Here is a 23,298-nt window from a genome sequence, read left to right on the forward strand (position 1 = left end):
GCCACCCCATAAGCTAAGGAAGATATTATTGAACAAACTCAGAATTAGTGAAACGGTTTACATTTGCTCAGTAATTAAGTATTTTTTCACAAGCAGAGTAAGGAGCTGATCAAACTTTAGTGTGATCTCAGCAAAATATTTTTAAAAACAACGAAAGGTAAAATTTAAACAATAAATTTCCAATAGAATCCTAGTAAGTCAATCATCATCATGGATTTGACTCCAGCTAAGTGCAAGACGCTTCAGAAAATAAAACGCAAGTGGAATTTTTGCTGTCAATAGCTATTTAGTGCAGAGACGCCAAAATCGGAAAAAGTACTGGTGTTGCACATACAACATAAACACCTGTATGATACAGCTAAATACAAATCAAGGGAGTCTTCTGAACTTTTTTTTACAAGCAGGTATGTTTGGGATACTACACTGGTAAGATTTACCTTGGCTAGATACAGTTGTCATATAAAATACAGTGCCTTGATTTTTCAAAATTAAAATGACTGTCTTAATATAGCCCAATACTTAATACGACCCTTCCATGACATATTTATATAGGAAATAATATATTTGGCCATATGTAACTTTACACTTTTATTTACAACAGCAAACATCATCTTTTGTGAATTTGTGATCCTCATTTGTTGATATAGCTATGCATTAATGAGAAAAAAGAAATGACCAGTGGCCCTGTAGTTGTACTGCTTTGCAGATGTTATGTATGTGCAGGTCCGTGTCAAATGTATCAAGTCAAGGCTGTTTTGTATCTTGAACTTTTTGCATTCCCAGTACCCTCTATCCATTTTGTTTCATACCAATGTCATATTATCTAGGCTCCACGGATAATGTTATCTAGTAGCTTAATTTATTCAAATAAGCAAATGATGGCATGCGTGCAAAAACTGAAAAATCAGATTGCAGATACACTACAGGTTTGTTTCAGACGAGAGGAGTGATTTTGCTCCCCTCCACCCCCTCCAAAATACACCATGCATAGCAAAGAAGTGAAAAAACATACCACAGGTTTGAGCAATTCGTCTATGATTTCCTGAGCCTGTCTTCGCCTTATATCAAAATGTGTAGAGGGTTCGTTGAGATGCTCATAGCCAGGTCTTCCTTGCAATTTTTCTTCCTTAAGGTTGGAAATTAATAATAATCTCAGTTGATATCAGAAGTATAACTAAAGTATACAAATCAGTAGCGAAATGAACCACATCTTTGAGGCACTTTGCAATATTGGACCAGGAAAATTAGTTTTTCTTCATTACCTTGTCTGGTCTTTTATCGATCATTTGCCTCTAATATACAAGCGGCAACTGGCAACCAGTACTAGCTTCTATTCGTTTTTCAAAGAAACACGAGTTTAACAGTGAATCCTTAACCACATGTGTAGTTACCAACATTTTAACTAATATCCTGAAAAAGATAATAACTAAAAAGGAATATACTCCAAATCATTGATGTTACACAATTTAATATCATTAACCTCATTTTATATAACCAAAACTCCGCAAAAAGATTTGTGACACTTTTACAATGATAATTGGTCTCGAAAACAACAACTAAAGCCTACCAATAAAGCAGAAACGAAAAACAGCAACATAATAGCCAAAATGTTTTCATTTGGGAAGGTAGTTGGAGACCAAAATCCAATACATGGTTATACTAATTTGGCACGTTAATGTTTCAGGTTGTAGGTTTCAGTAATATAACAGCAGCACCAGCCAGAAACTTATTCCAAATCCCCCATCTCAATCTACGCTACATACTTATTTGTTGCTGAAAGAGTTTGTCAGAGTAGGACAATCTACACAAAATTCATAAAACTAAAAAGCCGCGAGCTCTACAACAACCTTGGTCAATGCAATAGTCAAAACAAAACTGATTGAAGCTATCGCTTTGTTGGTGTTGTTTGGGTGTTATTCACCAAAGCCTCTTTTACCTTTCAACCTTCTCACCTAATCCAACCTCCAATTGTGATGGCTTCTTCTCACCAGCATTTTGTGACCCTGTCAACCTTGCCAACATCACAAAAGTCATTCCCCCAAGAACATTGTTCGCACACCTGAGAACCACAACTGAGGTCTTGAATACCAAAGGATTAAGCACTTTCTCCAACATGAACTCAACCCCATTGAGAGTTTGGTACCTGAGGTTGCTGCTGAAACCCATATGAGCAGCCCAAGTGAGACCATTCAGCAATGTAGGTGGAGGCTTGTTTGGGGACTCAAAGCTGGGATCCATCTTCTTCCTCGTACTGACCAACCCATTTGAAAGTGCTGTTCCAACAAGACCAGCACCTAGCCCAACAATGGCAAAAATAGTTCCTTTATACACCAAAGTTCCAAACCTATCCAATAAACTATAGGCACCAGGTTCAAACATGTGACTCTTAGGACAAGATGCAAAGATAGCCGGCACTTTGACTGTAGCAGATCCCAATGTTGGTGCCAACAGATACATGAGTGTAAAATTGAGAATAGCACCAACAACAAGAGTTGAAAAAACAAAGTCAAGTTCATTCAACCCAAAATTAGGCCTAGTAGCCATGTCACCTAAAACAGCAGAACTGACACCAACCAACTCCTCGCTCAGAACCTTGAAAGGAAACTGTGGATCGGCAGCAACCCTTGATCTCCAACCATTCAGAAACGTACCCAAAATTCCAAAAGATGAATCACCTGACTTTCCATCATCACCTCCCGAATTTCCATCTCCACCACCACCACGACCAACTCCCCCACCACCATCCCCTCCAACAAAGCTAAGTTTCAACCTTTGAGGCAAATGGGTTGGTTTGGTAAGATATATAGAACAATTATGAAACTGAGGTTGCGGAAATAATGGTAATGAAAACGAAAGTGCATGACTCTGACCAAATGGAGGATTAAAACGCAGAAGGGCCATAGTTTCCATTTGATCTGTAACAAAGCAAAAAATAAAAAACATAAACTTTACAATCAAACCAATAAATCCCACATCACCCATTCATAAATAAAGCATAACTAACCATAGCAACAAATCATTATTCATTCACAATCATGTAAAAATCAAATTTTTAAAGCAAATATCAAATTTTTGAAACAGGAAGAGCATGTTGTGTGTAGTATTTACCTGATTCTAGAACAGCAAGGTAAAACCTGAAAATGAAAGTAAAAGAAAAAAACCCAAAAATAAAATTTATGAGGAGTTAAGAGTGAAACCCTAAAAAATTGAATGTGTGTTATATAGTAGTGTAGGGTGTAGAAAATCAACATGGTGTTCATCTATTGGCGGATGAATGATGATGAATGTGACAAACATGGACCACAAAAACTTGTAGCCTTTGGATTATCTGATCCTCACATAACTATGGTGTATCCTCCATAGCAGATTCGTTCTCCTTCCTCAATGTAGCAGCCAAAGATATTTTGTTTCACCTGAACATGTTTCAGAGAAAAATCTAGAAATGGCAACAAAAAGACAAAAAACAGAGAGAAAAAAACAAAGTAGAGAAAGGTGAGAGTTTTGTTCATCTTTTGCATGAGGTGGATTGGAAGCTGAAGGTGGTTGTTGCATTGCGGTCGGAGTAGTTGTAGAAGATTGCCGGAAAACTCGTCGGTGTTGGGTGTTTCGTTTTTCTGGTTTGATGAATGTATATGAATCATGAAATAGTTTTAAAAAAATTCAAATTTATTTCACAAAAATTCCAACACTTGCTAAATTTAGATATGTTTTTATCCAACTAAAATGTGCAGTTACTAAACTAAGAAAATAATTCTTATCAAAGAGAAAGAAAAAAAAAACAGATATTTTTTCTCATAGAAAAATAGATATATTTAATCATTTATTATGCATGTACAAGTAATATTAAATATTAATTTATTCACTCAGGTGTGATATTATTTATTTTATTCTTTAAAACGAGTTGATTCTATTATGTCAGGATGAATAGACACTAATTTTTTTAACTAATTTTTCTTAAAACCCTGCTACATTTTGGAGACACCATACCACATGAAAAGTGACTTTTATGAGTTTCATCCAATATTACACTCTTCAATTTTTCTCACTACGAATACAAATCATTCCCCGCTAAAGAATAAGTCCATCAAATAAGTCCGTCAAAGTCTATGGTGAAATTCGACTGATTCTTCTTCCTTTGCAACACTAATAAATTTGAGTCAATCTAGTCTTATCCCGCCTCTTATGGTAGGAGGTTCAAGATACACAAAACCCTTAACAATTTCATATCTTGTACCAACAAGTAGGATGATACATGGAGTGTTTTCCTACTCAAAGCATTGGCTACCACATTTGCATTTCCCGAATGATACTTTAACACAAATTTTAGTAGTTGGTATTTTGGTTAGTAACTATTGTATTTGTATACGGGATGTAATCAACTCATGTAAACATTTTTTGCATGAATATAGTGCAACTTTTAAGTTTTTGCATGAATGTCATGTTTTCTAACATAAGCCACAACATAATGGAAATGGAAGAAGAAATTAGGGTTATGGATATATATATTTAGTCAATGAACACATCAACATTCTTGTGGCCTTTAATGATAATAAGGTGGTTATTGAGGACTCATCAGGATTTGAAAAAGCCTCATAACTTAAAGAATGATGATAGAGATATTTGCATATTATTCATCAACGGTGCATTTGAACCCACACATTTGGAAGAAAATTAAGAGTCAAGTTCTTACCAACTTTCATTGGCTATGACTAGAGGCCTATGTATTCACACAAACATATACAAATTCTTGATAAATGAAAGGGCAAAGTTAATTCATTGCATGCCACTCGAGTTTTGGATTTAAATCCTCTACGACTCCGGTGCCCCATCCATGTCAAAGGATATTCGACCAAGGTCAAACGGTCCAATGTGATTCAAGCATGTAACTTATGATTGGAGTTTTAACATACAAAAAAACACATCTGACAAAAAGCAACATTCCTATCCATTTCCAATCAAAATAGACAGAAAATCAAATAATTTGCAGAACATTTATAGTACCATTGTATACAAACAAAATACAATTTTTTTTTCCTTGGTACATGGTAAGGTGTTCATCTGGTAAACATCACTCCAACTACAATTCATATCTCTCAGAAGAGAATACAAATTCTTGTGACAAACAACTAAAAAGAATCCAGCCTATGCTAACTTACATAAATATTAAAATACCATGACATATGACACATGCCAACAAGACTTCATCATCTTAAAGCCTAAAATTTTACCATCACCATCATATGTATAATATATATATTCCACACTTCTCAAAAGTAACTGACTCAAGAATAAATCCAATGAATGTATTGAGTTTAAAAGGGAGGAGAAAGAAAAAAAGAAAAAGGGGTTGATTTGAACAAAACCTATTTTCAATACCCAACTATATAAAATTTTCTCTTTTAGAAATTCTTCATTCCAGCTTTGTCTCCTTTATGTTCAAGAAAAAGGTAGGAAAACCCACCAGAATGCTAACCAGCAAGAATTGTTAGCCTATTCTTCCTTTCCATAGCTGCATTGAATGAGACATGTACTGGAATATATTATCAGCAATCAATAGCTGGAGGACCACAACATTCATATACACCACCAAGGACACATTTCAGCGACCCGGCTTCGCACGTTTCATTCCGCTTGAATTGAATGGGGACACACTGCCACTTGGCCCTGGACTCTCTTCTCTGAAATTTGAATTCAGCAGAGCTAATTCTCGCAACTGCTGCCTCTTAATAAAGTCTTGTGACTCGTCCTGTGTATGAAACATTCACATCCAAGACAAAATTAAAAACACTATATGGCTATGTAACTAAACTTCTTTTAAGACAATAATAACAATTAACAAGTATCTCTTTTGTGAATTTTGACAATCATTTATTGATATGGTTGTGCATCAAAGAGAAATGATCTATGTCTATTTACATATGTTATGTGTGCGCGTGCATGTGTGTATTAGTATCTAGGCTTCATAGATCATGTTATCCCTAATTTACTTGAATAGGTAAATGATGGGAAATAAACAAAAACTAAAAATCCAAAAACACTAAAGATAAGTTGCATCTTTTTTGTTCTGTTAGACAAAGTGAATGAGAATAACAGTTGATTCACAATGCATAGAAGAGAAAGAAATAGGTTGAATGAACATACCACAGGTTTGAGCAGTTCTTCTATGATTTCCTGAGCCTGTCTGAGCCTTATGTCAACAACATTAGCAGGTAAATCAGCCTCAATCAATATGTGTAGATTTTCATTGAGATGCTCATAGCCTGGTCTTCCTCGTAATTTGTCTTCCTTGAGATTGAAAAATCAATAATAATCTCAGTTGATATATAAGAAGTATAACCAAGTATAAAATCAATCACGAAATGTACCATATCTTTTATGCATTTTTCAATATAAGACTGGGAAAATTGTGTTTGTCAATAGTACCTTTTCCGGATCTTTTATTGATCCCTTTCCTCTAATATACACGCGGCAACCAGTAGTAGCTTCTACCCGTTTCAAAGAATTGCCTCTAGGTCCCAGAAGTCTTCCAACAAAATTAAACTAATGCAATAAGGAGAAACATATTTCTATTACTTATAGTTGATAAGCTTTCAGTTCAAAAATGAAGAAACGAAGGTGTCTAATATAATAATCAAACTTGACTTTCTATAACTGGAATTTGTTTAAAAGCTTACATTGGGGAATGTGTCTACTGGAATTTCCAAGCGCAATATTCTCTTAACAGTGAATGAACTAGGACTTGCAGGTGCACTTTGCCAGTCCATATTCATTCCAGGGGGTCCACATAATCTCTGTTTTGTTCATTATAAAATAATGTTAATGAATAGAACTTGAAAGTAACTATGGTAAATGACAAGAAAAAATTATGAGGCCTTTTGTTTAAAAATCAACAAGCAATCAGCATTCCCAATCCGAGGAACCAACAAAACATGAAATTTTAAAGCTTGAAATACCAAACTTCTCTGTAGGTCATGCTGTTTTAACTTTATTTTTCATGGTTAACAATGTGACAACTTAGATTTTATGTTCCTTATCCTATTTATACATGGGAGGCACTAGTTGAATTCCTGAAGTTGTGAGCAAGCACAAAGTTATTGTTGGAATGCAAGAGTCAATCCTTAACAGTTCGAAGTTTTTTGTATTAAGTATCCATTCACTTACTTATATATTTCTTCCAAACTTTCATGCATAAAGTATGTGCCATGTCTAGTGTATTACCATTAACTTTTTTACTAACTCACTAACAACAAAACACACATAAAAACAATAGATATTTAACAAAGACAGACATCTACATATACACAAGACTACTAGTGAATCGTGATGCATGGACGGATCCATCAATCAACGGAGGGGCTGAAAAAAGTTAATGAATATTTGGCTTGCTTGGCCCTAATTGTCAAACTTCTTTTCCATATAAGAGCATTTGTTCGTTAGATCCTTCTGGAGTCTTCATTAGTAAACCTTGCCACCAATTCCTCACCCCGTCACTAAATGGAAACATGGTTGTTTGTATCTCTGAAAATTTATGTACCAAATGAAGGTGAAGTCCTTCATTAGAAATGCTGGGCCTAATAGGATTAATACTAATGAGTTTCATCAGGACTGCAACCTCCTAAAGTTTGTTGCATACTACTACTGCTGCTACTACTACTGTTCAGCTGAAAATTATTTGTGGTCTAAGAGTATTGAGGATTTTCTATTTTGTTACTTTAGAGGATTGGGAGATTTAAGGAAGGAAAGGGTATTTGGAAATCAATGATTTTATATAATGCTAAACTGTACACCTCTACTCTTCTCTAATAAAATCTTTTCTTTTATCAAAATAATACTCACATAATTACACACAGGCTTGTGTCAAGGAATGTTTGGTTTTATTGTGATATTCATAATTCCTAATAAATTAACATGTTTAAACTTTAATAATGCTCTTTCTTTTCTTACTTAACGTTCATTGATTTTCAAGATTTTCCACTAATTGAAACTTATGTAAATGTTAAGAGTTTCTGAAAATATCTCTTCATATTTATTTTTTTGGGTCAATAGTGGTTGGAATTCACTTTTTAAGGTGAATAAGTGGGGTGTCCAGGGTTCGAACCCCGACCCCTGCATATAACAATGCATTGTCTCTGCCAACTGAGTCAAGCTATGGTCACGGGACAAATATCTCTTCATATTATCATTCTATCATAAAACATAACATAATAGATTAGTTTCCATATTTTCTTATGTATAATAATTTATCATGTAGTTAAGATTAATAATTTAGCATTAGTAAATAAGGATTAGTGTTTTTCCTATTGCAACATTCAACATCATGCATATTTTTTCTTGGTGGCAAGCATATCATGCATATTTGATCAAAATTATTTATTATCTTGAGAATTTCCTTTTCTCCTTTAAACCTAAAAGACCAACCCTGGAACTTCGTCATGGTACCAAAGTGATATTATCCTCCATGACTTGTCTTGTCGCCATTCTTAACCAAGTTACCTAAAACCAGGAACTCTAGCGTAAGCTGTAACATTGTCATTATCTTCGTTTTGTTTTTCTTCTCGTAAGTTGCACAAAAGATTTGGCCACCTTTTTCTACCTCAGATTCTCTCTTTATTAGTGCTTTTTTGTTTGTCGTTTTCGAAACCTATCTCTGTATCAGTTCATCCCTTTGCCGTATCCTCGTTAGGTTGTACTACATTAAGAATTCACTTGTAACAAGATTGAAGTTTAATTAGTAAGATTTAGCCTCAGGGTAAGCGTGAGAATATCGGAAAAATATCTCTTCACATTATTACTCTATCATAAAATATGTGAGGAGTATCTATGATAATCTATTACGATTAGTTATTGTATTTCTTTACACATCATGATCTCTCTTTAAGTGAGAAGGGGGTGACGTGCGGAGCAGTATAAGAATGAATCGGTCATTTATAGGCCTCTCCTAGTTTGATTCACTCGGCAGGGCTGCAGACAATCCATAAAAAGGCGTAAAAGCTCCTTTAATATTTTGTCTTTCCTAATAACATCCAAAAGTAATTCATATCAAATCAATATAATTTTGTTATTCTGAGTATCTCTTATCCTCCTTTTATATCTCTAAACTTGAACAATAGCCAAGCAACCTGTCTAACGTCTGACACTCGGACCTGTTTTTCGAGAGACTGCTTTCAGGAACAAAAGAGTAGGTTTTCCAAGCTATTGTAAATATAAGGATTAAGGTTACATGAGACTTGGTAAATATATTATTCAAGATTGACTGGAATGGCATCATGGAATCCATGTAGCCAACTACTTGGTGGGAACTGAGAACAAGGCTCGGTAGTTGTGGAAGTTGACTACAAGGACTAATACTATATGTCACGAGTTGAATGCTTCTCACTTCACAAACCACCATCGAGATAGATGATGAAATTTTTATAAAAAAAATACTCCCTCCGTTTCAAAATGAGTGTCGCTTTAGCCAAAAAAAATTGTTTCAAAATGAATGTCACTTTCAGTTTCCAATGCAATAATAACTTTTTCTTTTCAATTGTACCCTCCAATTAATACTCAGCACACTACTTCCAAAGTATTACTTTAAAAACTAACCAATAGTCAATAAGGATAATTTGGTAAAATAACCATTCTCTTTCTTTTAATCATTGCATTTCTTAATATGTGTGTAAACACCTAAAACGACACTCATTTTGAAACGGAGGGAGTAAAATAAATCGAAAGTTAGGAATCAGGCAAGCATTATGTATGCATTTATAACAGCTACCATATCATAGCAAAAACAAAATGTGCATCTAAACATGCAAATAATGTAATAAAACTTGAGCAAATCAATTTCAGATGCAACAAATTAATAATTTTAAAGCAGTCACCTCCTGCTGAAGACTATTCCATGCACCTATTCCTGTCCCAGAGACATTTGACATGAGGTTTGAAGAAGCCATAGGACTAGGACTTCTATGCTGTAGTCTATCAAAGTCACCAAAACCTTGGTTGGACAGCATTCCAGAAACTCTTAATATTTCTGCATATGTAACATTGCAATCAAAAACCAATGCATACTGTTGAAAATAATAAGAAATGAATAGAGAGCCAAGTTATAAAAAAATTGCAACAAAGAGAGGTTAGATTAGAGACAAGCCCAAGTCACTGCAGGCGGTGAATGTCGGCCATTAGATGGAGATCGAACGACTTGTATTTCAAATATGCCAGAAATATAAAAAATTCAAGTTCATGCTTTGTATGGACAGGATTATCTTTTAGTCAGAGAGGTTCAAATTAACCCCTTAGAATAGACACCAAACTAGGATCTGAAAATCAGAAAACCTCGACCCATGAGGGCTCGGCTCACATAAGACCCAAAACGGAAAATTCCTCCAAAAAGCGGTGCAGTGGATTTCACGTCGGAACACTCACCATCAAATTTACCACTTTTTGCACAAAATTAAGACTATGAAACCACATTTCATCCAATGTTAAGACAACATCAAATAAAGGACAATTTTTCCATTTAATTTTATTTTCATTTCCACACCTAACAAAACATCAATATCAAGTGAAGTAAAAAGGGAATAGTTCCACCAAAATGATAGATGATAGAGAGAGCAATCAAAGCATGATCAACACTATCTAAAGTCTAAACCATTAACATGATCTAAGAACAAACATCAAACATACAATTATAAACAACAAGTTGAAAAAAAAATCTAAGAAAAATAGATCCACAAACTTAAACATGAACAGACCTTGATTCAAGAGGCGGCTACATATAGGAAGCACTTGCAGAAAAGGTCCAAGCTTTTGATGTTCTGCCAGCAACTCTGACAGATACTGACTGCAAAAACAAAAAAACATCAACAACCCTTTTCATTTCTGAATCAAAAGCACATAAATTTATCAAAAGCAAATCAAAACAGACACAACTAAATCCAAAAAAACAACCCTTTTAATTCTTTATACCAAAGCTTGAATCTTTTTTATGAAAATTGATCTCAAAGTAAGAGAAAAAGTGTACTATACCTGTCAACTTCTGAGCTGGGTCTAATCTGAGGAGAAGCTGCTCTAGCATGAGAGAAGTTCTGATTATACAAACCTGACATGACTAACTTTTTTGTTTAAGCTGCTTTTTTCCTTTCCTTAAGGATTGGAAAAAAAACCAAACAACCTCAAAAAAGGTTTAGTTGGTGCAGTTCTTTGCAGAAGAGAAAAAGGAGAAACTGACCAAGACCAACATCATCAATAAAGGGGTTCTGTAATAAGGAGAAAAAACAACAAAAGGTGTTGATTTTTTATTTTTATTTTTTTTTTGCATAAAAAGAAAGACAAGAATTAATTAATTATTTTATTTATTTTTCTCTCTCTTTTTTTACTATTCTTAATACTTTTCCTGTTTTGGTTTTTGTAAATAATATTTCCTTGTCAGAAAAACAAAAATAAATAGAAAAGTGGAAGACAGTTAAAGTACATCTAATATCTAAATATGGAAACATGAGTGTAAACAGTTGAAGTTAAGGTTGTAGTAAAAGATAGATTTTGTTCTTTGGTAGTTAAAAAATTTCACAGTGGTTGGTTGAGGAAGTGAAGTGGTTAAGGTGATAATAATAATAATAAGAATAAAATAGATTTGATTTTTGAGTACCACAATAATATAATAAAATAAATAAAAAAGAGGGTAGAAATATAATACAAGAGACAAGAAGATGAATAGGTGGAGACGCGTGTTGGGCATGCAAGAGAATCAAAGGTTGTAATGTTAGGAGGGAATGTGGAGAAGAGAGATACACCCAAAATGTGATGATCATGAATGGGCATTGATAATGATGTTTGCCAACGTAGACTTAGCTGGACCGTTACACATTGCATATATATACATTCTATTCTTACCATAGATAGATTTATATTTACTATTGTGCACATTGTCGAACATGAATCTGAGTTGCATGCGATTACTCACCGCATGCAACACAGAGTTGAAAAGTTGTTTGTAATTAGTTATCGCTTGATTATTAGTGACTAATGGTCAAAATTAGTGACTATAATGGTAAAAAATTTATTGATTGCAACAAGCCCAAAATCACTGTAGTTAACAATTTCTACAACATGCAGGTCAAAAGGAAAACAGTATCTATAATTGCTACAATTGCTTATGTTAAGTTGTTGGATGATTTAATGACTTAATACTATTGATAAATCAAGTACTCAGTGCCTTAATTCCTTGCCCATTATCAATGATTAAAAGTATGAAAAATATTGAACTCTATTTAACCACAAATTATTTCAAAGAATTTGAGTTTTAATTTCAACTGTAATATTGTCCCAATGAGCATAATTCATTTGGCAGGTACATGCATTATTACATGCAGGGACTGGGGTTCGAACCCTGATACTCCATTTATTCACCTTGAAAAAGATGAATTCTAACCACTAGGCTACTTGACCAAAAAAAATATGCATATTATATGCAACGTCCGGAGTTTGAACTCACTCAAAAAAAACTCTAGGTATAAGGGATCCAAATTCAGCCGGATCACTTGGACCCAATGCAATATGTTTTAGACAATTGTTTCATCCATGGTGTAGTGTTGGGTTTGCTAGTTATTAATGAATAAGATGCTACATTCCAACAACAAAATAAGAGAGATCACATGAGCTCAAAATTCAAATGTGTTTAAAATAAGAAAAGTTTAAGAGAACAACAGTTCCATTAAAAAAAAGAAAAAAAGAGCACAGCAGTAAATGCAATGAACCTGGTTTGAATTTCATGAAAAACAAACAATAATAGACTCTTTTTTTGGTTCTAACTAGTAAGAAAAACCCGTGCTAACGCACGGGTGCAGTTAAAATTTTACCATATATAGACAGTGGGCAGAATAAGCAGTGGTCAGCCTGGGAAACTTACAATAAACATATGTATCATAAACATATTAGCCAACACAGTAAGACGAATAACATATAACATAATTAGTGGGAAAAAATAAAAATTAATATAGAGTTTATAATAATTATTAAAAATGTTTAAAGAAAAGCTTGAAAATGTAAATTACATTTTCTATAATACTACAATTTGTATTAATAGCTAAATTTAATAACGTCTAGACACTTTGCAAACAAAGATAATGTTTTTAGCCATGATTGAGTCGCATGTAAACTGTAGTACGGTATCTGGATAAATGCGATTTGTCAAGCAAAATGGTCTCCATCCTCTTCCTAAGATCACAATTGTTGCATTACTTTCAGCAGCCTCTTCAAATATCAGTTTGCATACAGTGACAGTGTTTGATGTGCCACACAACCGTAGGTACTCATGGTTTTTTAATTTAAGAAAATTACCAAGATCTGGTGGTAGGATCTGAAATTGAAATTAAAAAAAAAAGTATAAGTAATTTTATATCAGTGTGATTAGAGTTGGCTTTAAAATTATATTGAAAGAGAGTGTATTTACCAATTTTGTACGAATTGGTTGTTTATTCGGCATGTCGACATAAAATGTAACATCTTTAAGTCTTGAAGTAGTCAATCTATGATAGCGCGGATATTCATTTGTTGGTGTAGATCCGGTGAAAATTTGGAATTGGAATATACTATTTCCTAAATATGTGTAAGACATAAGTGGGTTTGATGTAATATTATAAAAATTTCTGAATTGATGCCATCCTTCTCTAAGCATTGGCATGAGTATACATTTGTTAAATTCAACTTGATGATGATTCCCATAGCCATCCATTAAGGTCCAATATTCTTGAAGTTCATCATAAAGTTCAGCAATAATGAGTGGATCTAATTCGCAAATTATCTGTGTTAAAAAGAAAACAATGTTATTACATGAAGAAAAAAAAGTATAATAAAATGATGCAGTCAAAAGGAGTAATACCTCTGTGCACACTGCAATGAAAAATGGTCTATTAGACTCAGATGTCATCAATGGAGCTATGCTGCAATTTACCGATCGTTGATTGGCTGGAATTTCACTTATTGATGAAGAACTGGACTCCATCCTTAATGAAAAAGTGTGTATGCTTTATGAGAGAAGTCTTATATATAGTGCTATTTGCATGTACTATGTTATTATTTCTTAACGTATATATAGTTTTATAATAATTTGTTAGTATTTGACATTTGATGTAAAGTGTTGTTTGGATGCAACTTGTCGTGTTATGTTTGATTGGCAAAGAATAAATTCCTATTAGCTTTAAGTAAGAGGTTGGGAAGTGAAATGGTCAGTGTGTGGACCTTTATCGATCATTAAATTAATAGCATCCATGATGATAAAATTATGTTCGCTCGATCTTATGTTCAAATGTTGTAGTTAACAATAAGGGCAAATTTTATGATATATATAGAACAAAAGACAATTAAGTAGAGTTTATAATATACTCCATCCGTCCCGGAATATATGAGCCAGTTTGGTTATTCACACAGATTAAGAAAAATGTATAAATAAAGGGGAAAGTGAAATATATTGAATTGGGAATGATGAAAGTTGTATTGAAAATTGAAATGACTTAATTATTTTAGGACACCTTTTTTTAGTAAATGGGTCAGATATTCCAGGACGGGGGGAGTATATGAATATAGAAAACGTATAAGTGGTACACTGGATTGTCTAATCACCTCACGCATGCTACCAAAAGCAAAGTATTCAATCAAAAAAAGAATCTCATATATGGATGATGTAGCACGGCAGCAGAGGCTTGGTTTTAAGCATGGTGTATCACATAAAAGCATGCAATGGTACTGATCGATATATCCCATCGTGTTTCTTGGTTTACTGGCAGATGAATTAATTAGACCACATTATCCTATATTGTGTTGTATTGGTATAGACTATTTTGTTTTGTTGTAGGTAGAGTAGATGATTTAATAATACTCCCTCCGTCCCGGAATATTTGACTCATTTACTAAAAAAAATGTCACAAGATAACTGACCTATTTCAATTTTCAATACAACATTCATCATTCTCAATACAATATAACTCTAATTAATACTACTTTTATCATTAAGCACACAATATATTCCACTTTCCCCTCTATTTATACATTTTGCTTAATCTGTGTGAAAAAGCATATTGTGCCAGATATTCTGGGACGGAGAGAGTAATTTGAAAAAATATTTTGTTGTTGGTAGAGTTATATGAAGAAATATTATCGGGTTGTTACAAAACAAAGAGTATGCATTTAAGTTGTTAGTATTTTTTCTTTTGAGCAAATTTTGCATTAAACATTTATTGTGGTCAAAATGAAAGTTTACATTAAACATGATGTTAAATAATCATAATCATGGGACTTAATGCAGTTTTGGTGTCTATTACTTGTGATACTTTATAATTATGTGTTGCATACTTTAATGAATAGATATAGTTTAAATAATTTTATTTGAAAATAGGATGAAAAAAATTATATATTACACAACATTGAAGTAATAGTAGAAGGTTAATATAATAATAGGTTAACAATTACAACATGATAGGTTACATTAAAACAGAGGATAACAAAAAAAAAAATAAACAGAGGAAATTAAACAGAGGATAACAAAAAAACAATTAAACAGAGGAAATTGAAGCATAAGTGAATGGTGCTTCAAGATATACATGACATATAGAGAAATTAATGGCAGATAATTTAAAGCGGTAAGTGTATGAAGCCTTGAAATTGTTGTCCTTGCAGAATTGGTTCCACTTGGTGCCTATAATGACGGTAGATGGTTGACCGTTGCGCAAATAGACTTCAAGTTGTAGTTCCTTTCCATTGTCACCACAGATAGTCAAAGTATCAATATTCTGGTTCTTAAGAAACATACCAAAAGCCTTTGGTAGAGTCTGCATTTTTAAGCAATTAGTTAATATAATGTGTGAATATATTGAAGTAATAAAACAAATTATTAGAAAGCAAAGTTCAAAACTAACTAATATTGGGCTGGTCAAGTCTTTGTCCCATAATGTAATATCAAAGAACATGGTATGCATTGGGTAGAGACTCCGGCTATGGAAACATGGTAAATCAATATATCGATTAACTTCCCTACACATAATAACACCGAAAACATTACTCCCATAGTATCCAAACACAACTTCTACATCGTCTGGAAAATCATTGAATTGTTTGATATCATTCCAGCCATCAGATAAATTGGGATTATTCAGACTCATGTTAAACTTGAGTTTGTACACCACACCACTTTCATGACAGATATCCCAAGAATCTTTCAAATCTTGTTTATATTGGTGAACAAATGCAGGATCGACCTCTGCATGTCCCTGAAATATATGTTTGACAAATTATTGATGAATTTAATATAAGAATGTTATGAGAAACATAAAACATGTGTTTTAGTTAAATATAAAACAAATGGTTAAGAATTAAATAATGAGAAATATAAAAACTGAAACCTGAAATGCCAAGCGAATGGCAGAGAAATGATGAATTGGATCCTTTTGCAACAATTTGTTGATGGCAGCCATAGTAAGAAAAAGAGTTGAATAGTTGAGAAGTTGTATGTAAGAATTATCAGTCTATTTTGTAAGAGTATATATATAACCTATGAAATCAGGTATAGTGATGTTGAATGTGAATATTGTAATGAATCGGATATGTTAATGGATACTGACCCGAAATGTTGGGCTTAATAATAAGTTGGGCCTGTCATGTGATAAGATGGGTTCGTTGGTAACAAACCCCCAAAAAAACTGTTTTACCAATAAAAATTCAAGAGGCAATAAAAAAAGAAGTTAACGAATTAAGAGAATGGGAATTTTAAAAAATAGATAGGTATATCAATGTGGTAATTTTAGTATTAAACATAAGATATTTAGGGGAGTTATATGATCGAATAAAAAAATATTAAAAGAAAATAAAAAAACATTGGAATTAAAACTGTTAAAATACGAAAAATGTCTTACATGCTTACATATAACGTGTAGGAATTATGCAAAGTTGCAGCTATCTAATCTATATCAGGAATCTTTACTATATGCATTTAAAGGTGAGCTTTTATTGAGATTCTACACATAATTGTTATCTAGTGTTTGGAATTGGATTCTGAAAGATGATTGCTGTACAAATTTTAACTTATAGCGCACACATAGTCATGGTGAAATAATGTGCATGTGTTGTTTTATTGTGAGATCCAATTATTTTATATTTTTGAAGAAGTTATAGCCAATAAATGGTGAGGCTGTTATAGTTGTGTGTGGAGACATGAATTTTGGCAAATAATGTGTACAAATGTAGTAAAAAAAAAAATGACCGAACTAATTTTAAATGAATTACATGGTACTTATGTTGATAATTAAAAAGAATGAGGTCTTCATCGAGGTATATTTCCTAGCTTACAAATCTTTTCCCTGTATAGTTAGTTCATATATTGAAACTAAATATATGATATTATTCTCTATGATTAGAGCTAACATCTTCATATAATTCGTAGTACATAAAGTAAGAGTTGTAACCTTGGTTTAATCTTAAATTGTAATAACATGAATCGTTAAATATTGATTATTTTGTTTGAGAGTAATACCATAGATCCAGAGTATGCAAATTATCTTGCAAGCTTGTACCCAGCTGGATGTGAAGAACAATCTGGTCAGTTGAATCCAGATGGTACAGTGATCAATACCAATCTTGTTGAGCAAAGTTAGAAGATGAAATGGAAGGTAACAATTAAGGCAACAAAGTGTGGTCAAGAATATATTGATAAACTTGTGTGGAGTAAAGTGTTGTCAGTATTTATAATTCTAATTGATATTTTGTTATATGTTTCTTTATTTGTTGAATTGTATGGATATTTATAATTATTATAATTTTCATTTACAATTCACAATGAATAGTTCCAACAGTTATTTGTTATATGAAGTAGGTGATCTTATTTAAGCCATTTAGCAGTACCATTTATAACAACTACCAACTATTTGAGATAAGTAGCAATAGTTATCACCATCGTAATCTTGGCAACATTGGTATTTTCTACCATCTAACCTTCATTTGCATAGTTATATTTCTGAAATTCCAGGTAATTTCATCAACTGAAATTAGTTTTATATCTTTATCTTTGTTAGGAATGCTATGATGATAAGTGTAATATGATTTAACTTAATGGTTGTTCATATGAATATAATCTGATATTTGTGAACCTAAATCGTGATGTTGATAGTGAAAGATAATAAGCATGACCTTAATAACATTACAGAACATGATAGTATTCAGTACTTGAAATATATTATGATAAACATTCTAAAAGTAGACAGTTTGAACAAATGCAGTCAAAAGGGAACTTGTTATATCTGAAATAGGAATCCAGCAAAGTGGGCTATCAGTAACAGAGAAACTACTTCAACCTGCATGGTCAAAGTTTGTATAATGTAAGTATTTAAAAGTGATATAAGAATGATGTAAAAGCAGTAAGTTTACAGATAACTTACTTGTTAAACATTTTGGAATACTTCTTTATAGACAACATTTGTTGTTGTGTGCTTTGGTAGTTGTTTTTCATCATGAATCAAAATTTTTATTCCTTTTTTGCTTGTCACCCAAGAGATTGCTACATAAATTTGACCATGGCTGAAAACATCTTTAGGTAGATATAGGCCAACCCAATCCAGAGACTGACCTTGTGATTTGTTGATGGTCATTGCGTAAGAAACAACAATTGGAAATTGTCGTCTACATAACTTGAATGGCCATGGCGACTGTGAAGGTGACATATCCATACGTGGGATATATGTAATATTTCCATGATGCTTGCCACCCATAATTTTAGCTTCCAACACATGGTTTGCCATCTTTGTTACAATTAACCTGGTTCCGTTGCAAAGACCCTCAGACTGATCTATATTTCTCAACAGCATAATTGGAGAACCTACCTTCAATTTTATTTGATGATTTGGAAGTCCTGAAGTACGTAAAGTACTAAGGAACTCTGGTGTCAATACATCCACTATGTTATTATCATGAATCTCGGATCTATCTATTGTGTTTGCACTCAAATATATTCTTTCTTCACCTGCATATTAGTAAATTGAGTTGTGTGTTAACCTTTGTTCTGACATAAAACAATGAGTGTACTATAATGCAGGACTGTATATAATGATACCTGGCATTAGTTCAAGTACATAGTCATTTATCTGATCAACCACTTCAATAGTTGATGCTAAAATTGCTCTGCTCTTAAGGTAATCATATGACTTGTAATTATCCAAGAAATTGGGATAGGTACTTTGTATAATGGCCAGAATTGGATCTTCAAATTCAGTTATCAACATTTCTGGTGGAATGTCAATCTCAGCATATCCATCATTTGGCTCATTAATTTTCCCCTCTCCCACATTCAACAGCCAGTCTGAGAATTGAGATATCTCTTCATTTTCCTCTAAATTTGCACCAGGCTTTAATCTCATATTTTTTGTTAAGGTCAAAACTTCACAAAAATCCCATATGTATGAAGCACTGATTGAGGCATGGACAATATCAGAACGATTACCTCTTGGAATGACAGGTAGTATTTGTCTAAAATCGCCACCAAATATAATAACCTTGCCACCAAATATAGTATCACACTTGTTATCGGCATCGCCCATAATATCTTTAAGTGTCCTGTCCAAACACTCAAAAGTGTATCTATGCGCCATTGGTGCTTCATCCCATATGATCAACTTAGTTTGTCTAAGAAGTTCTGCCATATCACTGTTATGATCAATTTTGCATGTGGAATTGTCTAAAGTTGGAACAGGGATTCTAAACTTAGAGTGTGCAGTCCTGCCTCCTGGCAACAACAGAGATGCTATTCCACTTGTAGCCACAGTTAACACAATTTCATGTTTAGACCGTAATGCACTTGCTAGAGTCCGCCACATAAAAGTTTTCCCTGTGCCACCATATCCATGCAAGAAGAATACTCCTCCTTTCTGATTTTCAACAGCTAACATGATTTTGTCATATATAGTTCTCTGTTCATCTGATTAAAAACATCAAAGTTAGGGTCAGCAAGGTATAACCGAATTATAAGTGTTATAAAAAAAAAGTATATAAAATATAGTATCAATATACAACTACCTGTAAGTGAGTTAAACAGTTCTAGATGTTCAGCTTTAAGTGACTCAATATTATAATTGCGCTCATCATAGATGAGTCTGTTACCCAATTGTTCAAGTACATAACCTTGTGGGTAAGGTAATGATGGAAAATCCTTCAAAGTTCTCCTACTTGCTTGCAATAACTTCTCAATCTCCAACAATGTTAAGTTGTGGAGTTGTTCTTCACTGAGTAGGAGTTCTGAGAAAGTCATGAAATGTATAGATATTAATCAAATAATATAGTGATATACATTGAATTGGCAAAGCACAAGCATTGAAAAAAAAAGTAGTTAAGATACCTTGATTGTTGGCCAATATACGTTGTTCACGTAAAATACCATCTGACAACCAATGAACAGTTTTATTCCATACATGTTGTGGCCTGTTCAAAGTTCCGGCTAACAACATTACAACAAACAGTCTCCTTAAAAAATAACCAGAACCCCATTGGTAAGCTTCTCTGATGGCACCGATAAATTCTTTATCATCGTTCAGAAATCCCATTGCAAAACATGCATCCCTAAAACTGTCATACTGAACATCACCGACTTTGCGTATTTCTTCGTACGTTCTTGGCCCTTTAACAACAGTTAACATTAACCGTAAGTGGAACAACTCTCCAGTTGTAGGTGGCACCCATATTAGTCTACCAATTGTGAAACCCCTCTTTCTTGGAGTCCAAGTCCTATTCTTTTTGTTATAAACAAACTTGGTAACAAATTGACCATATGTTAGTTCTTTTGCTTGAGCATAATCTTGATTGGCCTGTAACCAAGCAGTGAACATGGACTCAGTGACACTTGCTTTCTCAAGAACATTTTCCATGGTAGAATGATCAGTAAAATAAATAGTTTTCTCTCCAAATAAATGGAAAAACATGCGCTCAACAGCTGGTTTCCTGCCATGGATAGAAAATCCAAATATTCTCCAACAGGCTTCAGATGGAGATATATATCGGCAATCTAAATATTGTTTGATTTCATCCACTGGTTGTTGAGCTGCTCTTGAATTTTGTTCAGAAGGGACTATTCTTGCTGTTATCCGATCGTAACCTTTGTGGATATACTTGAATAAGTATTTAATTGAAGAACTTTGGTTACACCATTCCATGTTGATGTGAGCTTGATATTTCAACAACAAACTTTTATTGTATGGTACAACATGTCTATTGTCCAACACTATTCCATTTTTCACAACAGTATGAGTATTAGAACTTCTTTTGTACACTGGATAACCATCTTGATCAACAATTGTTTGTTCAATATACTTTTTGGGGAAGAATTTTGAACATTTATTATTTCTCATGCAGGGTGATGATAATCTTGCCAGCCCACATGGACCATGCATCATGTGACATTTGACTAAGTTGTACAACTCATTCTGTTTTTTGGGATCAGGTATTTCAGCACTTATAATACTGTCAATATCCTCTGGTTTTGGATATTTGCTTGATGGATGTAAGAAAATAAGAATGTGTGCATGTGGTAGGCCTCTTTTCTGGAATTCAATGGTATACATATCTGCAAATAACACATAGAACAGGATAATGTCAACACTAATGAACCGTAATTATACATGTAATTTAATAGGATTTGATGTTGTAACAATGACAAACTTACATGCCAAGACCTTTCCTAGGACGTGTCTTTTAGTGAGGTCTTTGATCAACTCATCAAACTTGATTTTAAATACTCTTGAAATGAGATCAGGCCGATCTTGTGGCTGCAGGTTGTACTTTCCTAATTCTCTTGTTATTTCTGGCCAGTTTGGATTACATGTAAATGTAATGAAAATATCTGGAAAACCAACAACACTGGATATTGCCATACCATCAAAATACAGCTGATCCATGTATCTTTTACTTCCTACAAAAGTTGAAGGCAGCACAACTCTTTTACCTTGTATTGTTTTTTGACCTTGCTTATCATTACCAATTGCCTCATTAAGTTGTCTGTATTTACCAACTCTTAATTTGGACTGGTTTTTCCGTAGCCAATTCAGCCTTTCGGCTTCCATCATTGCATATCCATCAACCAGGAATTGTTGAAACAGTCTTCTGGAACATAGCAACGTCATTGCCTCATATTTTCTTGACATAATTCTAAAGGAGAGCCAACATTTAATTGTCAATCTATTCCTGCTTGTAACAACTGTGTCATTTTTGAACTTGAGCAAAATCCCAGGACGATATCCATCTTCTCCATATGGAAATAATAATGGATATTGAAAACCAAGATAACTGGCATGGAATTCGTCGATTCGTTGAAGATTTCCAGTTTGACCTTCCAAGATAATATCCCTACGACTTGCTGAGTCAATGTCTCCCAGAATAAGTGCAGCAACTTCAGAAACCGTAGGTTTGTTATATATCCTGCCATCTGTTTTCCTTTCAGAAATAAGTTTTAACTTGACATCTTGAACTGGACCTTGCTTGAATGTATCTCTTGCCATTCGGAAGGCTTTGGCATGAACATTGTTATTATCAAGCATGATCTGTAGAGCTTGGACAATTTTGGGATCAATGTCCTTATTGTTGCTGAATGGAAGTACAAAAAATGAATTAGTGAAGTATAAGGACGAATTGATATATTAGTAAAAAATGAAGGAATGTACAAATTATGTTAGCTAAATGAGAGTTATCTTTACCTGAAAGTGCCAATGCGATTTGAAATCTCATTATCTGTGTCATAGATATAAAGTTGAGCGAATTTCGGACGTTGTCCTTGTAATGGTAACATGCTACCAATTCTATGACATGTTTGGCCTTGCATTCTTAGGTTAGGTGGACCTCTTCCTTTGTTTGTAGTAGTATCCATGTTCATACCTGGTGAAGTGAACGAAAACATAGCATTGTATGTCCTTGCATTAGCTTGATAATTCTTACTTAAAGTGGAACGGTTTTGAAAAAGTAAATTCTGTAAAATCTGTGGAGGCTGCTCTAACAGAGGAAGTTGAACTTTCCCACCACCACAGCATAGCTGAAACTTAGGTTTAGAAGTATTTTTAGATTTCTGTTTCCTTTCTTGATACCACATTAAAGCTCCACATTGTTGACACTCCCAAACAGGGTCTCCATTATCACCATACACTGCATTGGATATCCAAAATTGCATAAGAAAGAGAGGTAAGTTAAAATGTAATACCTATAGAGAGGAATAATTAAATAACATCATGAAAAATACCATTCAAAAGTTGATCTTCTAAATTATCATCTTCTTCTTCATCACTGGTACTAAGAGGTTCA

At 33.5% G+C, this 23,298-nt stretch overlaps 4 protein-coding genes across 4 annotated transcripts; all 4 read right to left on the bottom strand.

The window, feature by feature from the left end:
• Positions 1-1,451: 1,451 nt before the first annotated feature.
• Positions 1,452-4,326, bottom strand: LOC146908416 (protein RETICULATA-RELATED 3, chloroplastic-like). The gene is made up of 3 exons (XM_085723244.1): positions 3,250-4,326; positions 3,109-3,134; positions 1,452-2,915 (listed from the first exon to the last, which is right to left on the bottom strand). Exons 1-3 carry the CDS (start codon positions 3,258-3,260, stop codon positions 1,933-1,935), a joined length of 1,020 nt encoding a protein of 339 aa, XP_085579370.1. The 5' UTR covers positions 3,261-4,326; the 3' UTR covers positions 1,452-1,932.
• A 597-nt stretch (positions 4,327-4,923) lies between these two features.
• Positions 4,924-11,219, bottom strand: LOC146908417 (KH domain-containing protein At2g38610-like). Its single transcript, XM_085723245.1, has 7 exons — positions 11,011-11,219; positions 10,737-10,825; positions 9,864-10,015; positions 6,675-6,791; positions 6,424-6,540; positions 6,142-6,285; positions 4,924-5,746 (listed from the first exon to the last, which is right to left on the bottom strand). Exons 1-7 carry the CDS (start codon positions 11,088-11,090, stop codon positions 5,600-5,602), a joined length of 846 nt encoding a protein of 281 aa, XP_085579371.1. The 5' UTR covers positions 11,091-11,219; the 3' UTR covers positions 4,924-5,599.
• Positions 11,220-13,028: 1,809 nt separating this feature from the next.
• On the bottom strand, positions 13,029-14,018 carry LOC146908418 (uncharacterized). Its single transcript, XM_085723248.1, has 3 exons — positions 13,862-14,018; positions 13,433-13,783; positions 13,029-13,339 (listed from the first exon to the last, which is right to left on the bottom strand). The coding sequence occupies exons 1-3, from the start codon at positions 13,982-13,984 to the stop codon at positions 13,073-13,075; spliced, it is 741 nt and encodes a 246-aa protein (XP_085579374.1). The 5' UTR covers positions 13,985-14,018; the 3' UTR covers positions 13,029-13,072.
• A 4,389-nt stretch (positions 14,019-18,407) lies between these two features.
• Positions 18,408-23,035, bottom strand: LOC146908419 (uncharacterized). Its single transcript, XM_085723246.1, has 6 exons — positions 22,701-23,035; positions 21,674-22,590; positions 20,354-21,574; positions 20,035-20,253; positions 19,076-19,936; positions 18,408-18,985 (listed from the first exon to the last, which is right to left on the bottom strand). Exons 1-6 carry the CDS (start codon positions 22,898-22,900, stop codon positions 18,408-18,410), a joined length of 3,996 nt encoding a protein of 1,331 aa, XP_085579372.1. The 5' UTR covers positions 22,901-23,035.
• Positions 23,036-23,298: the final 263 nt, after the last annotated feature.

Source organism: Medicago sativa, chromosome 7, assembly GCF_051527215.1.
Source record: "Medicago sativa cultivar Bolivia chromosome 7, Bolivia_mono, whole genome shotgun sequence".
NCBI lineage: Eukaryota > Viridiplantae > Streptophyta > Magnoliopsida > Fabales > Fabaceae > Medicago > Medicago sativa.

Excerpts from the sequence above, each read along its gene's own strand:
- LOC146908416 (XM_085723244.1), bottom strand. Across the intron at positions 2,916-3,108 it reads CCTTGCTGTTCTAGAATCAG|ATCAAATGGAAACTATGGCC; the intron begins GTAAATACTACA and ends GCTTTGTTACAG.
- LOC146908417 (XM_085723245.1), bottom strand. The coding sequence starts at position 11,090 with ATGTCAGGTTTGTATAATCAGAACTTCTCTCATGCTAGAGCAGCTTCT. Across the intron at positions 6,541-6,674 it reads CAGTAGACACATTCCCCAAT|TTTAATTTTGTTGGAAGACT; the intron begins GTAAGCTTTTAA and ends TTATTGCATTAG. Across the intron at positions 6,286-6,423 it reads CAATAAAAGATCCGGAAAAG|GAAGACAAATTACGAGGAAG; the intron begins GTACTATTGACA and ends TTCAATCTCAAG.
- LOC146908418 (XM_085723248.1), bottom strand. The coding sequence starts at position 13,984 with ATGGAGTCCAGTTCTTCATCAATAAGTGAAATTCCAGCCAATCAACGA. Across the intron at positions 13,784-13,861 it reads TCATTGCAGTGTGCACAGAG|ATAATTTGCGAATTAGATCC; the intron begins GTATTACTCCTT and ends TTTTTAACACAG. Across the intron at positions 13,340-13,432 it reads AACCAATTCGTACAAAATTG|ATCCTACCACCAGATCTTGG; the intron begins GTAAATACACTC and ends TTTCAATTTCAG.
- LOC146908419 (XM_085723246.1), bottom strand. The coding sequence starts at position 22,900 with ATGTTTTCGTTCACTTCACCAGGTATGAACATGGATACTACTACAAAC. Across the intron at positions 22,591-22,700 it reads AATCGCATTGGCACTTTCAG|CAACAATAAGGACATTGATC; the intron begins GTAAAGATAACT and ends ACTTCCATTCAG. Across the intron at positions 19,937-20,034 it reads ACTGTTTAACTCACTTACAG|ATGAACAGAGAACTATATAT; the intron begins GTAGTTGTATAT and ends GTTTTTAATCAG.